The 15542-nt window shown below is 35.7% G+C and overlaps 1 protein-coding gene across 3 annotated transcripts in view; it reads left to right on the forward strand.

Moving 5' to 3' along the window:
* PGGT1B (protein geranylgeranyltransferase type I subunit beta) overlaps nt 1–14032 on the forward strand; it is a 50657-nt gene extending 36625 nt beyond the window's left edge. Inside the window, exons 7-10 of one of the 3 annotated variants that reach the window (XM_036932524.2) lie at nt 1160–1344; nt 7009–7117; nt 8774–8815; nt 11829–11966. In XM_036932524.2, the coding sequence (XP_036788419.2) occupies nt 1160–1344; nt 7009–7117; nt 8774–8793 (314 nt within the window). In that variant the 3' untranslated portion in view covers nt 8794–8815; nt 11829–11966. Of the gene's footprint in view, nt 1–1159; nt 1345–7008; nt 7118–8773; nt 8816–11828 lie in introns of all 3 variants that reach the window. The other 2 variants (XM_036932523.2, XM_057490761.1) reach the window with 2 other exon arrangements.
* Nucleotides 14033–15542: the final 1510 nt, after the last annotated feature.

Below are 15542 nucleotides of genomic sequence, written 5' to 3' on the forward strand. Positions count from 1 at the left end.
GACAGCAGATAGTCTCCATGGAAAGTGTTCATCTTTTTCCTTTATGGAAAAATGCTGACTTTTTATTTCCTAAGGAAACTGATCACTTTGTGAGTATATTGGTTTCCTAATGCTGCAGTGACATTTTGCTGCAAGTTTAGGGCTTTAAAACAGCACAGATTTATTCTGATACAGTTCTGGAAGACAGTCCGAACTGCATTTTACAGACCTAAAGACAAAGCGTCAACAGGGCTGGTTTCTTCTGGAGGCCCTAAGGGGGAAATCTGTCCCTTTGCTTCTGCCAGCTTCTGGTGGGTGCCAGCATTACTTGACCTGTTGCCCTGGAATCTCTGCTGCCAGAGTCCCATTGCTTCCTCTTTCTGTCTTTTACTTTCTCTCTGGTCCCTTCTTTTAGGACATTGGTTACATTTAGGGCTCACCCAGGTAAACCAGGACAATCTCCCCATCTCAAGATCCTTAGCATAGTCACATGTGCAGTGTCCCTCTGGCCAGAGAAGGTAGCATTCACATGTTCTAGGGGTTGGGACCTGGATATCTCTGCAGGGACAATACTCGGACTCCCACAGCGAGTTTTTGCACCTCTTCCTCTACATCTACTTCCAGATACCGTTTTCCTCTTTCCCCACCCCACATTCTCCCTTACCCCTTGCTCAGACTTCTCTTCCTTGTATTTCTGATGCTGAGTCAGTATCATATCTGCATATCAGTTTCCAGCTTGTTGATGTTATATGTGAAAATTAGTCTGTAGCCTCGGGCAGGTGGAACCTCAGTTCATAAGCAATATGCTGTCTTTAAGGATTAAAATCAGACTCAGGTGGTAGAGTCCTGGACAGGGAGGAGTGGTAGTTCTAGATTTTCATTTCAGCTCTGCCATTAAACTGTAATTTTGAACAAGTTCCTTAATCTCCCTGGTTTACTTTTTTTTCATAATTAAAAATTTTTTAATAACTTTAAATTAAATGATTTTGTTTCATCAAATTAATATTGATGACTTCAGTGCTTAGTGGTTATTTTTAAATTATAATTGTCTTTTTAATTTAAGTGACTTTTATTTCACCGTTTTCTAGAATTATATAACCCTTTTTTCCTCCAATCATTTTATACTATTTTCCTAGGCATCTAATTTGAAGTTTAAGTATTGTGTGGTTTTGATTAACAGGAGGATCAACTTTTTGTGGCATTGCCTCACTGTGTCTAATGGGTAAACTAGAAGAAGTGTTTTCAGAGAAAGAATTGAACAGGATAAAGAGGTGGTGTATAATGAGACAACAGAATGGTTATCATGGAAGACCGAATAAGCCTGTAGACACCTGTTACTCTTTCTGGGTGGGAGCAACTCTGAAGGTAAGAAAAAAATAAAAATGAGAAACCTATGCTCTGTTAATATAAACTGTGATTAAAGGGTTTGCTTCAAAGGTCTTTGTATTATCATTAAATACTGTTAGAGTTAGGCTATTAAGTTGTTTCTGTTGCTCTGGCAGAGCTAGTCTTTGTTGTTTTTCCGTAGAATTCAGTTATCTGTTGTGCTACTTGAAAATATCCATTCTTATAAAACTTAAGTGACCCAGAACCTAGGTAAGAAAGTAGGTATAGGTTGTAAAAAACTTGTTACCAAAACTGATCGGTAGTCTATCTAGAACAGCGGTCTGTCTTAACGTGATACCAGTGAAGGTTCTGTGGGAAGATACTGATCTTAAAAAGATAAGCCATGGGTTGTTCCTTTAAAACCCATGTAAGGTTTTCTATTTTTTATTAATTTATTTGTCTTCAACTTCTGTAACTTACTGATATGTTCACACATTTTTTCCCCATCTCTTACCTTTTTATGTACCTAATCCCTTAAAGTTGTTAGCCGCTAAATATCCATTAGGTTTCTCTATGTTAAAATTATCTTTTCACTTTTAAAGAGTATCAACTACTTTTTGATACTCTGGAATCTAGCAAAAGTCTATGTTTTCTACATAATATCCTAATTTTTTCCTTTTAAACAAATTTATACATGTGGTTAAAATAAATTCTGAAAACAGAATAACTTAAAATGAAGGCAGTAGCCTATCTCTGTCTCCTCACTTCTAATGCCATTCCTCAAGTATACCAGTTGTCTTTTTTTTAATTATGGAAAATTTCAAACATATTCTAAAGTAAAGAGAATAGTGTAATGAACTCCTATATGTTCATCAACTGATCTCAACAGCGTTCATCCCAAAGCCAGCCTTTATCCATATGCACTCACTTCCCTCCCTCACACTGTATTATTTTAAAGCAAATCCCAGATACCAATATTTATAGTATTTGGAAATTCTTCAGTATAATCACTAAATGAAAATAACTTTCTAAAAAACAGAACTGTAGTATTGTTACCACATTTTTTTTAAAGCCATAATTCCTTGTTATCACTAAACATCCAGTCATTGATGATGTGTATTTCCTATGAATCGCATTAGGAGGCACATCAAAGGACTTCAGAGTTGTCATGCCTGGTTTATCCACGTAAGCTTCCCCATCAGCTTTTTTTTTTAGTGGTGGTAAAATAAACGTAATATTATGTTTATCCTAATACTGTAAGTGCCACGATTCAGTGGCATTGATCACATTCATGGTGTTCTGTGACTCACCATGGTCTACACCCAAAACCTTTTCATGACCTTCAACATGAAGTCTGTACTGATTAAACAGTTAGCTCCTCATTCTCCCCTCCCTCCTGGTTACCTCTACTCTACTCTCTTTCTCTATGAATTTGCCTATTCTTGGTGCAGCATATAAGTGGAATCATATGATATGTGTCCTTCTGTGTCTGGCTTATTTCACTAAAAAGCAGTGTTCTGAAGGTCCATCCATGTTGTAGTGTATATCAGACTTTCATTTGTTTTTATAGCTGAGTAATATTCTGCTGTATGTACATACCACATTGTGTTTGTGAACACTTAGGTAGTTTCCACCTTTTGGTTGTGAATAAGGTGACTGAACATTGTGTCTGTTTGAGTCCCTGCTTTCATTTCTTTTGCATATTTACTTGGAGTAGAACTGCTGGTCATATGGTAGTTCCATGTCTAACTTTTTGAAGAACCACCACTGTTTTCCACAGTGAATATCATTTTACCACCCCACCAGCAATGTCTGAGGGTTCCAGTTTCTCTACATCTTCACCAACACTTGTTTTTTCCTGTTTTTGTTTGTTTGTTTGTTTGAGCCATCCTAATGTATGTGAAGTGGTATCTCATTGTGGTTTTAATTTACATTTCCCTAATAATTAGTGATATTGAGCATCTTTTGATATGCTTATTGGCCATCTGCACATCTTCTTTGGAGAAACATTCAAGTCCTTTGCCCATTTTTTAAATCATGTTAGGTTTTTTGTTGTTTGCTTGCGGGAGTTCTTGATGTATTTGGATGTTAATCTCCATCCAGATACATGATTTGCAAGTTATATTCCATAGTTGCCTTTTCAGTCTGTTGGTGGTATCCTTTGACGAACAAAAGTTTTTAATTTTGATGAAGTCCAATTTTTTTTTTTTTTTACTTCCTAAGTGGTTTAGTATGTTTCTTAAAAGCCAGAATATCCTCTTACAGGCTGCAGTGTAATGGTCAAATCAGGAAATTAACATTATACAATATTGTTATCTGATCTATAAAGATTATTCAGATTTCATGCCTCAGTTTCTTTATAGCAAATGAAAAAACTGTCGTCCAGGATACACAGTGTCACATGTGGCCTTTTTACTCTCCTTTATTGGTGGGGTTGTGGTGGGGGAATAGTTTCTTTCTTTCTCTTTTTTTTTTTTGGTATCATTAATCTACAATTATATGAAGAACATTATGTTTACTAGGCTCCCCCCTTCACCAAGTCCCCCCCACATACCCTTTCACAGTCACTGTCCATCAGCATAGTAAGATGCTGTAAAATCACTACTTGTCTTCTCTGTGTTGCACAGCCCTCCCCGTGCCCCCCACGCACTATACATTCTAATCATAATGCCCCCTTTCTTTTTCCCCGCCCTTATCCCTCCCTTCCCACCCATCCTCCCCAGTCCCTTTCCCTTTGGTAACGGTTAGTCCATTCTTGGGTTCTGTGATTCTGCTGCTGTTTTGTTCCTTCAGTTTTCTTTTGTTCTTATACTCCACATATGAGTGAAATCATTTGGTACTTGTCTTTCTCTGCCTGACTAATTTCACTGAGCATAATATCCTCTAGCTCCATCCATGTTGTTGCAAATGGTAGAATCTGTTTTTTTCTTATGGCTGAGTAATATTCCATTGTGTATATTACCACATTGGTGAAGTCCAATTTATCTATTTTTCTTTTGTTACCTGTGCTTTTTGGTTGTCATATCCATGAAATCATTGCCAAACCCAGTGTCATAAAGATTTTCCCCAGTAATTTCTTTGAACAGTTGTACATCTTTAGTTATTTAGTTTAGGTCTTTAATCCATGTAACGGTCTTAACTTCATTCTTTTGCATGTGGATATCTAGCTTGCCCAGTACTATTTATTGAAGAGACTGTCCTTACCCCTTGTCAGAAATCAGCTGGCCACAGATGTGTGGGTTTATTTGGGGTCTCTCTGTTTTATTCCATTTGTCCATATGTCTGTCCCTATGCCACTTCAATACTGTTTTAGTTACTGAAGATTTGTAGTAAATTTTGAAGTTAGCAAGAAGAATGAGTCCTTCAACTTGATTCTTTTTCAAGATTGCATTGGCTATTTGGGGCTCCTTGCAATTTCATAAGAGTTTGAAGATTGACATTCCCATTTCTTACCAAAAAGGCTTTGAAATTGAGAGAGATTGTGTTGAACCTGTGATCTCTTTGGGAAATATTGACTTCTTAACAGTGTCAAGTTTTCCTATTTGTGAGCATGGGATGTCTTTCCATTTATTTAGAGCTTTAATTTCTTTCAGCAGTGTTTTAGTCTTCAGGATACAATGTTTCATCTCCTTGGTTAGATTTATTGCTGAATATTTAATTCTTTTAGATACCACTGTAAATGAAATTGCTTTCTTAATTTCCTTTGGGATTTGTTTGTTGCTGGTACATAAAAACCTCACCAACTTGTTATGAATGGTTTAGCAGCCACTGAAGATCATTGCTTAAATCCATTATGTCATTAAGGGTTGGAAAATGGTGATATTCTATCATTCCTTTTAAATTTATTAACTAGTTCTTTTTTTTTTTGGTATCATTAATCTACAATTACATGAAGAACATTATGTTTACTAGGCTCCCCCCTTCACCAAGTTCCCCTCACAAACCCCATTACAGTCACTGTCCATCAGCGTAGTAAGATGCTGTAGACTCACTACTTGTCTTCTCTGTGTTGTACGGCACCCCCCCGTCCCCACCACACACACATTATACATGCTAATCTATTAACTAGTTCTTTTGTAAAGAAGAATTTTACTTTACCCTGAGGTATAGTTGGTACAAAGAAAGCAAACAAATAAACTTAATTCTTTCTCTTAAAAATGTTCATTCGGTATAGTGAGTTGGTTCCCAGCATCCCCTAAAGTTTTCCAATAAAATGATTGGGTTTTAGGGTTTTATTTCCCTTTGAGTATCATTGTGAACTCATAGAATTTAATATATTTTTATGTTTTAATCCATTACATTGTTCTTTATAAAGTGCAAATTATCTGATCTTTACCTAGTAGGAGCCCCTTCAGGTTGGTTCTTGGTATTACTTCGGTAGTGTTTGACAGCTTTCTAAAGGCAACCATTTTCAACATTAAAAAAAATTTTTTTTCCTATGGATATCACCATAACTTTAAATAACATGCTGATTTTTTTACCTTTCACCTTTCAACATCATCTTTGATTCCCGGCTATGAAAAATGAAGATTTGGCCTCCCAGCAAATTGTTACTGGTTGTGTATTTTTTAGTTTTGAACCTTTCTCCTCCTCTTCTACCTTCTAATTCTGTCAGATTAGTTTTTATAATAACAGGTTGGGTAATATTCATATTTTGTTAAGTAACAATAATCAAGTATTTTATGTTTTGCCTGTAGGTTGATTCTAAAATTTGAAAACCAGTAATCAGCACTTACTATGATCATGTAAATATTGTTTATTGCTGAACCAAGTACAGTGTTAAAATTATAGTTTCTTTTTATGTAATGACTCAAGTGCCACTTGATGGAAAATGTGTCTAGCATTCAGGATTCTAAAGAGTCTCTTTCCTTATACTGTATTAATTAATCAAAATGAATTCATGAAAAAGTTTATTTGTACCATAACATTCTTACAGGTTGTTTTTCGTTTTGAGAAGTAATGCTTTATCAGTCACTAGTATCTTCTATGGCTCTCTGATTAATTAACAATTTTAGCTACTTTATGTCTTACAGAAATCTCTAAAACTATCTTGTCTACTGCTAAAGCCCCCCAACCCCCTGATCTCTTCACAGTTTGATTCATCCTTTATTTTTTTCTATTTTTCAGTGGAATCTTGAGAGAGAAGACAGATACATGTCCTAAATCTTTAAGCTACATAATACCCTTAATGCTTGAATCATATTTGTCTCACCTTTTATATTTCCTAATTGAAGAGCTATAATTTTTTTGCTGTTCTCAAACAAAATTCTCTAGCATCTAGTTAATTTTTGTTTCTCCTTTTAAAAATATTTTTGGTTCTAGTTACTACCAGTTTGTAACTAAAAGCTCAAAAGCTTATCATAAGGGTTAAAATATGGGTAGATAAAATTGCACTTTTTAAAAAGTTGAGCAAATTGGGGGAGTTGTTTTGAACCTGCTAATTGCGACATTGAGAGGCTAGTTGAGCATGATTCTGAAGAAAAAAAGTGGGAGTGGATTCAGAGAAGGAAAGCAGATATGATAAGATGGTAAAGCATGTAATAATGTGGTTGACTACTTTTAAGTGCTTCAAGTCCCCAGAGGCCTGCCGTGAGAGCAAGAGCTAGAGGAAAGCATGTTTAAACAGTATATATCTGAAAATTGAGCCAAATGGCAATATGAAAGTTTTATGTTAGTAAATTTATATTTGTCATGTCATTGCAGCTTCTGAAAATTTTCCAATACACTAACTTTGAGAAAAATAGAAATTACATCTTATCAACTCAAGATCGCCTCGTAGGGGGATTTGCCAAGTGGCCAGATAGTCATCCAGGTAATTTATTTTTTGTGTGAATCCCATACAGCTTTACTTTTGTTTATTTCATGAGAAGGTCTTCAAGCATCTTTGTCAGAAAGGGCATATGATAAAAAATTGAGCCACAATTATAAATGTAAAGTAGATAATGTTTTTAAAAAGGTGAATTATTTAGCCGAGGGGAGATTTAGGATGTTGGTGGAGGAGTGAGGGAAGAGTATAAAGGCCTTAAGGATTGAAGTATCAAGATGTTGGTATTGTTTGCATTTTTTTCCCCGAGTATTTCACTTAGCAATTTCTTATTTCATTTGACGCAGTAACGCAATGGTCTGAATGGGTCCTGTCCCCATTCAAAATAGAGAATCACTTAGTCACTTCAAAATCTATAGAGTCCTCTTGATTCAGTAATCATCAGCTATCTGTTGAGCTAAGTAGAGTAAATTACTGAATGCAACAGGTAATCAGGTTTTACTCTTCAGAAGCCATTAAATGAGAAATCTCAAGTCTTGAATATAGGTGTCCCTCACTGTACATACTCTGTTCTCTGAATTCAGCAGATTCAGTTTATTTTTTAGGTGAATACTTTGCTATCTCAACCCTTACCATTTACTGGCTGAAACTCAAGAGCCAAACATGTTTATACAACATGATATTCCATGTTTTCCAAACTCAGGCATGGCATAGATCCCTGTGAAGAGCGAAGTGTTCTTGTATTTCATAAGTACTTTCAAATGGGTTCTTTAGAAATAATGAAAAATCTATATTAATGATGACATATCTCCAAAATATATGAATAATTCTGCTGTTTCCCAAACCTAGACAGAACTCACTTCCAGCTGCCTATTCTAATATAAAACTGCCTGCTCAGCATCTGCAGGTGCCTTCTGCAGGCCCCCAGACCTAGCATGCCAGCCAAACTCATCACATCCTTGCCCCACCCTTCCCTCACACTTCCATTGGCACTAGGCCCAAGTTTAGGACTAGCATTCTGCAACAGTCTTATCTTTAGTCTTCCGGCTTCTGGTCTAGTCCTCCCCCTCGCCCACATTGACACTTCAATAAGAGAAGAACCAAAGCTACTTTCAGGCTCTAGGGGGATCTCTGATGCAAAAATGATTGAGAACCTCTAATCTAAATTCTACATTAAAGTCATGCAAAGACTTCGTCAGCACTCAGTTCTTTGGCAAAGCAGGTAAGGCCCTCCCGGGGTTTGGCTCCTCTCCTGTTTCTATTGTCCCCCAGGCTACCTGCCTCTCCGCCTATGTTTTCACCTCCAGCAAAATGAACCTATTTACAGCTTCCCAAAATGTTGGTTTAAGAGTTTGATAAAAATAATTCAAAACACTGAGATTTTTTATAAATAGGTTGACAAAATGTTAGCTGTAAATATATGACACTAGATGCAAAGGATGATTGCTTTTGCAGCACTGCAGTAGAATCATGGTTTTTATTATTAGTCTAGGACCTCTAAATATTCTTATCATACAGTTGCTATGAGTATGTACTTGAATCAAAATATAAACAAGGGGCTCATGAAATCATATTTTTGTACCTGAAGGAGCAGGAATACTTCCTCATATCCATACTTAATTATATTTTCAAGCAAAATGTTTCTTTAGAAAAAATGTACAATGCTTTTAATTTCTAAAGCGAAATTATGTATTTTTTTCCCAGTTTCATTGAGAAAAGGTTGACATACATCACTGCAAGTTTAAGGTGATTAGCATGATGGCTTGATTTACAATATATTGTGAAGTGATTACCATAATAGTTTCAGCTAACATCCATCTCCCCATGTAGATAGAAAAAGAAAATAGAGAAGAAAAGAATAAGGGGAAAAAATGTTCTTCTTGTGATGAGAAATCTTAGATTTACTCTTAACAACTTCCCTGTGTATCCTAGAGCCCTGTGAGGCAGAGTTGTCACGCCGTGCATTACATCCCTAGGACTTAATTATCTGACATTTGGAAGTTTGTACCTTTTGACCACTGTCCTCCAACTCCACCTCCTTCTGCCGCTCGTAGCCCCAAGTCTGATCTCTTTTTCTATACATTTGGGTTTTTTGTTTCTGTTTTTGTTTTTTAAGATCCACAATAAGTGATATCATACAGTCTTTGTCTTTCTCTGGACTTACTTCACTTAGCTTGATGCCTTCAGGGTCCACCCATGTCATAAATGGCAGAATTTCCTCATGCTTTTTGGCTGAATAATATCCACTATATATTTTTACTGCAGCTTCTTTATCCATTCATCCATCAGTGTACACACTTAGCTTGTTTCCATGTATTAGCTGTTGTAAATAATGCTGCAGTGAATGGGGTGCAGATATCTTTTCAAGTTAGTGTTTTCATTACCTTTGGATATGTTCCCAGAAGTGGAATTGCTGCATCATATGGTATTTCTATTTTTAATTTTTGGAGGATCCTCCATACAGTTTTCCATCGTGGCTGCACCAATTTTCAATCCCACCAGCCATGCACAAGGGTTCCCCTTTCTCCACATCCATGCCAGCATCTGTTATCTCTCATCTTTTTCATAGTGGCCATTCTTACAGGCATGAGATGGTATCTCATTGTGCTTTTTATCTGCATTTCCCTGATGACTAGTGCTGTGGAGCATCTTTTTATATACCTGTTGGCTTTTCATATATTTTCTTTGGAGAAATGTCTATTCGTTTTGCCCATTTTTAAAATTGGGTTATTTAGGCTGTTTGCTGTTGAACTGTATGAAGTCTTTATATGTTTTATATATCTTAATTTCTAAAGCAAAATAATATTTCTATATTTTGGTATCTATAACCATAGCTGTAAATATGTTAGAAAAGTGTCTTAAGAAAATTGAGAATTACTTTGGTCTTGATGCTACTGTTTTCAGTCTGTGCATGTACTGTTTTAATAAATAATGGGCATAGAGAAATGACAAGCTCTTGGAAAACATTTCTTGTATAAACATACTTGAAGTACATTTTGAGAATTTACAGTGTATTTTTAAAAGAAAATTCTTGAAGCTTTTTTCTGGAGAAATCAGTTGCTAACTTTACATTTGTGTAACTACTTGGATGTAGTACTTCTTACGGATATGTTACAATGTCTTCTTCATTGCATATATACAACAAAACATAGAACGTCTTTGTATGATAAATTGAATTTATGTGGAAAGACCTATTCACAGAGCCTTTAGAATAATTGTTTTAACATGATTCTTTGAAATTAGCTTATTCTTCTATAAATCTAATAGCAGGTTTGACACAGATATTTTATATACATTTACAGCAGAAACTTAGGAAAAGAATGACATTTTATTACGAAGAAAAAGTACATATTATAATATCTAAAGTGCTTGAATGCATCACCACAAGAAAAGGGTTTGCTTTGATTTGGTTTTAACTATTTGAGGTTTGAAACAATTATGTTCTGCTTCATTGGCTTTTAAAAAAACACTTTTGAGAAAAAAATGTTTTATTTTTACGTTGCCAGAAAGTATAAGATCCTATTTTATGTTATTCAATTCATTTGTGCTCCATTTTTTTCCTAGAAAGTTTCCTCATTTCTAGACAATAAACTTTAATGTTGTTTTGTGCCTTTTGTAATTTTAGAATAACTACTAGGAAAATAGGGCAGGGAAAATCAAAGTTAGTTTTTGTGGTCCGAAAATTAGAGGAAAGTGCACCAGAGGAAACCTAAGCATTCTCAGAAAAGACATCAAAGGGGATTAACATGGGCCTCTATTAGTGAAGTGACTTTTTCACAAACAACATTAAGCACATTAAGTAAATGATAGTCATGTAAGTAAAACTTTTTATTTAATTCTTCTGACAAAATTTGACTAGGTAAGATGTTTTGAACTTTAATAGCTCTTGAAGCCAGAAATAATGGCTATATAAAAATAGAAAAAATTCTTGACCGCTACGATATTTTTTGTAATGTTCCCATCACTGCCGAGCTCTTGAGCTGTTCACAAGGCCATAAAAGGCTCTCAGAAAGGCAATAGCCATGCGATTTCAGTGGCTGCCTTCATGAAAGAGGGTCACTAACCCCCAGGAAGATGGGGAACTAGTGAAGCCAGTGTAGGATTGTCATGGTGCGAACTCACATCATCTTAACCAAATAGCATGTGACTTTGTTTTCCTTGTAAGGTCAGATGTTTTTTGAATGACTGACATTGCCCTAAAAAGGAAAGTAAAATATGGTGCAGCATTCCAGAATGAATTATTTTCATTGTTCTTTCACTGAACACAGTATTGGGATAGTATGTGGTTTAGGAATTGTCAGAGGTAAAATTTGGTGGGGCAGGTATTATTGCTGCTTAGATTCAGAGGCTTATTTAATTTTTAGGAAAACTATTTTCCTTTTAATCCTATAGAGTGAAACCCCCTTGTTTCCGTATTCTGTAGTAAGCAAAGGGGAAAGCCCACTAAGGGAAAAGTCTGTTACTGCTACTCTTCCTCTTTGTCCTTTAATCACTCAGGATGTTGGGAATTTCACTTCTTCATTTGTGCTATTGTTTGCCTTTGCTAATGATATTTTTTTAAATAAAACATCTTATTTTGACCATCTCATTTTTTTGAAAATTAGTGATTGACTTTGAGAAAGCAAATTTCAAAAACTATATTTAGCACTTTTTAAAATTTATTTTTATGTGATGATGGGCTTAATAGGTATTTAGCTAAAATATTGTGTAGCATGTACAAATAAGAATGCCTTTTGTGATAAGAATGCCTCATTTTCAGATGCTTTGCATGCATACTTTGGGATCTGTGGCCTGTCACTAATGGAGGAAAGTGGAATTTGTAAAGTTCATCCTGCCCTGAATATAAGCACACGGACTTCTGAACGCCTTCGAGATCTCCATCAGAGATGGAAGACCAAGGACTCTAAACAGTACTCAGAGAATGTACAGATTTCCACATGACTGACTTTGTTCAGACTGGGAGGGTGGGGAGATTTGTAGCAAAACTGTAGCTCAAGGTTGAAAGCCATGTATAACCAAGTGTGCTCTTTTTTTTAAGAGATAGAGTCTACAATCAAATATCGTGCTGATGGCACTTTGGGATATGGTCTTGAGCCAGTAACCTTTGTACTGGGTTTCAAGAAAATCTTGGTTGATGTTTGAACCACAATGGACTCTGTTGTGGCTCTTCAGTGTTTATACTGTATTTCTAAGAAGTTCTTTGAGGCAAATTAACTGTATGTATGTAGGTTATCTTTTTTAAAAGCTCTTCATTTCAAATTGTATCATGTTATAAAATGGAACAAATCTTCCGAACAAGTTTATGATTCACATAGCATTGATAATCTTCAGATGAGCACTTAGTTATCATTTTAAATGCTTGACTGCTAATGGTAGAAAATTGCTTTAATGAATTAAGTATATGGGGTTAGTCTTTGAAAACAGATGATTCCATAATTTTTAAAAAAGAATGACTTATTTTGTCTTATTCTTAAGTGTGCCAGTTAAACTTGTATGGCCTATAGAAGTGAAATTAACTTCAGAGCAAGAATAAGTAGGCTTAACTAATACAATAATTTTCTAAAGAATGTTTTAAGACAATATTATATAACAGGGAAAAGTAAATTAACTGTATTTGATAGTGAATGGGTAAGTTTTGGCTGTGTGAGTCATTTATTTGGATGTTGCTGGGGTGAATTAACAGTCATGTTTGATTTTAATCTCAAATCATTAGTTGGTTTTTCCCCTGGGAAAAAACAGTCTCATCTAGAAGGAAAGACATTTAGTGGTTTTGTTTATTTTTCTGAGATATGTGATATTGTAAATTATACATGTACTTTTATAACTGAGTTATTTTTAGCCATTTGGATTTTTTAGTTTGTTGCCCCTAGTATGTTAGTGACTCTAATTTCAAACTGGTAATCTTGTAATTTTTTCAAATTAAATAAGTAAAAATTGAAGTGAAAAAACAGACCCACTAAAGTAAATTTAATGGTATAGCTCCATACATGGTCTTTATATTTTTGTATGTTCAGATAAATGGTAGGAAAACGTACTTTTTAGGTCTCAAAGGACTGGGGTTTCATTCTTTTTTGTTTTGTTTTTTTCATTCTATGAACTAGCAAATAGTAAAAGAAATAGTGTAAAAACTCATCATCATTAGTAATCAGTTTATCAGTAAATTGTTCAATGATGTTGAAGATACAAGACTAGTACTAAAATGGAGAGGGAAATCTCTTCATAAAGGAGCTGGATATAAGTTAGTCTTGGTGATAATAGATGTTGAATTATTCTACAAGTATCAGTATAAAAATTAAATCACTAGTATCACTGTTTAGGAATAATGGTCCTTCCCAAGGAAAACCTAGTATATACTTGGAGAATGATTCATTTATTATTGGCATCCTCAGTTTGCCAAAGTCAACTTTGTTATTTTTTTAATTATAAATAAAGTTATTTTTCTGATGTTGGGGAAAAAATAAACTTGACAACAGATGTTACCCTTCCATGAGTTATTCTAGTTGCTTCTGTTTAAATCCTGGCAAGTCAGAATATCCCCATCTCAAAGTAGTTACCTCTTAGACCTCAGGAGTTAAAATAGCTTATTGTAATAGTTTTAGAACTATGTAAAAAACCCAGATTGTTTTTACTGAATCACCGTTAGTGGTTTGAAGGTAAGAAAGTAATAGAAACTATACTATATTCATCAATAAAAGAGAATTCCAAGGTTAAAAGTATTTCATGAAACTTTGAAGAAATATTTTCTGACTCCTTGTGTAATTGAATGGCATAAGATTGTAAACTACAGTGTGGCTCCAACTGGTATACTTAGGAGAGGCCTTTAAGGACCGGTGAATGCTCATATTCCACAGCACCGTATCCATCAAAAATGCCAGGCCAGTGTGAATTGTGGAGAAACTACTACTAACTTTCTAAATAGTTATTTACAAGAAAAGTATTTATTAATAAAGTATAAACAGTATTTCACATATATACTTTGTTCTTTAGCAGTGGTATTGTAATGAGAAGGGAAATACGAAGACTGAAATCTCAACTATTCCCTGTGCTCTAACCCCAGCTCCAGGATGGTGTATTTTAGAAGACAGAGGGAGAAGCTTTGTTTTGAGCATCTGCTTGAAAACAAGGTTTATCAGGTCCTACAACACAGTTCAACCCATTTATCATCTACAGTGTGTTCAGCTTTGACCTATAATACACATTCATTTTTATTTGATCTTTAAATAGTTATTTATAAACATTGAATTTAAATTCAAATGGAAGTTCTGCTAACAGTGGTGTGTAGTTTGGGTCCTGTTGGACTTGATGCTGTCTGAGAGTCAGCTGGATAAGGTGGTGCCTTGAGTCAGAAGACTTGTGTTTAAATCCCAGATCTGCCAGTTCAGTTGTGTGGTCTTGGACCCTAACTTCACCATGGATAAAATAAGGGGATGATCTTAACTCCGGAGGTTGTTTGAGATTAAATGAGATAATACATGTAAAGCCCTTAGTATAGTCGTGAAATACAGTAAATTCCTAATTATAATTTCTGTCATGACATTGTGAAAATGCTTTGTTAAAACCTCTCTTCTGTAATGGAGATCTCATCTAGTTTAAACTCAAAGATAATGGCAGCAGTGGAGTGTCTGAGTCTCCCCCATAAGAATACAGAATAACTAGGATAGCCGCAGACCCTATTCTACAAAACAAGATGACAAATTGTCCCCAAGAACCTCACAAATAAGTGAGGATGACATGGTTTTAGCATCTGTGTGGAAAGAAGTGGACAGCAGGCAGCTGGTTTCTGGCAGCCTTGAGGAGAACTCTAACATTAGCCTCAGTATCTCACTAGAAAGTGGGGGGGGGCCAATCTGAAACAGGCTGAAACTGGGAGGGCTTCTACAGGTTTCCGTTTGCAGGGGAGTTCTGGCACGGTAGTAAGGCCTGGTGGCTGTGCTAGAGAGCAGGCTGTGCCCTGTCTTATATACATCTGACACCTAAAACAAAGCCTAGCCCTGAGGAGAACCTGCTAGAAATAGGATCCAAATTGGAAAGGGCAGGTTCAGTAGGACAAGAGAGGAGAAATTCCAGATAAATGTTTGGAAGGCCAATAGACCCACATCATCTTTTAAGTCACATTATAAAAAAAGAAAAGGGAGCTTGTGGACCATGGAGCTAAAAAAAAGTCATCCTAGAGCGGCCCCCTCCTTCCTAAAAGTACAGGAAAACTCCTTTCATCAAAAAGAAAACTCTCCTGAGGAGGATAACAGTCAAATCCCAATCATAACAGAAGTAAGCAGATAAGCAGGGCAACATCCCTGCAGACGGTCAGAGCACACCAGGCAGACCCCGCACGGACGGGGAGGGGTGCCCGCAGTTAGAGCGCGGTTATGGCAGGGAATGTACAGTGCTTAGAGCTCTAACAATAAAGATGTTAACAGCTAAAAATTAACCAACCAAGTCTTAAAAACTGGAGGAAAAAGCAAACCAAAAGGAA

This window comes from Manis pentadactyla, chromosome 13, assembly GCF_030020395.1.
Source record: "Manis pentadactyla isolate mManPen7 chromosome 13, mManPen7.hap1, whole genome shotgun sequence".
NCBI classification, from domain to species: Eukaryota; Metazoa; Chordata; class Mammalia; order Pholidota; family Manidae; genus Manis; species Manis pentadactyla.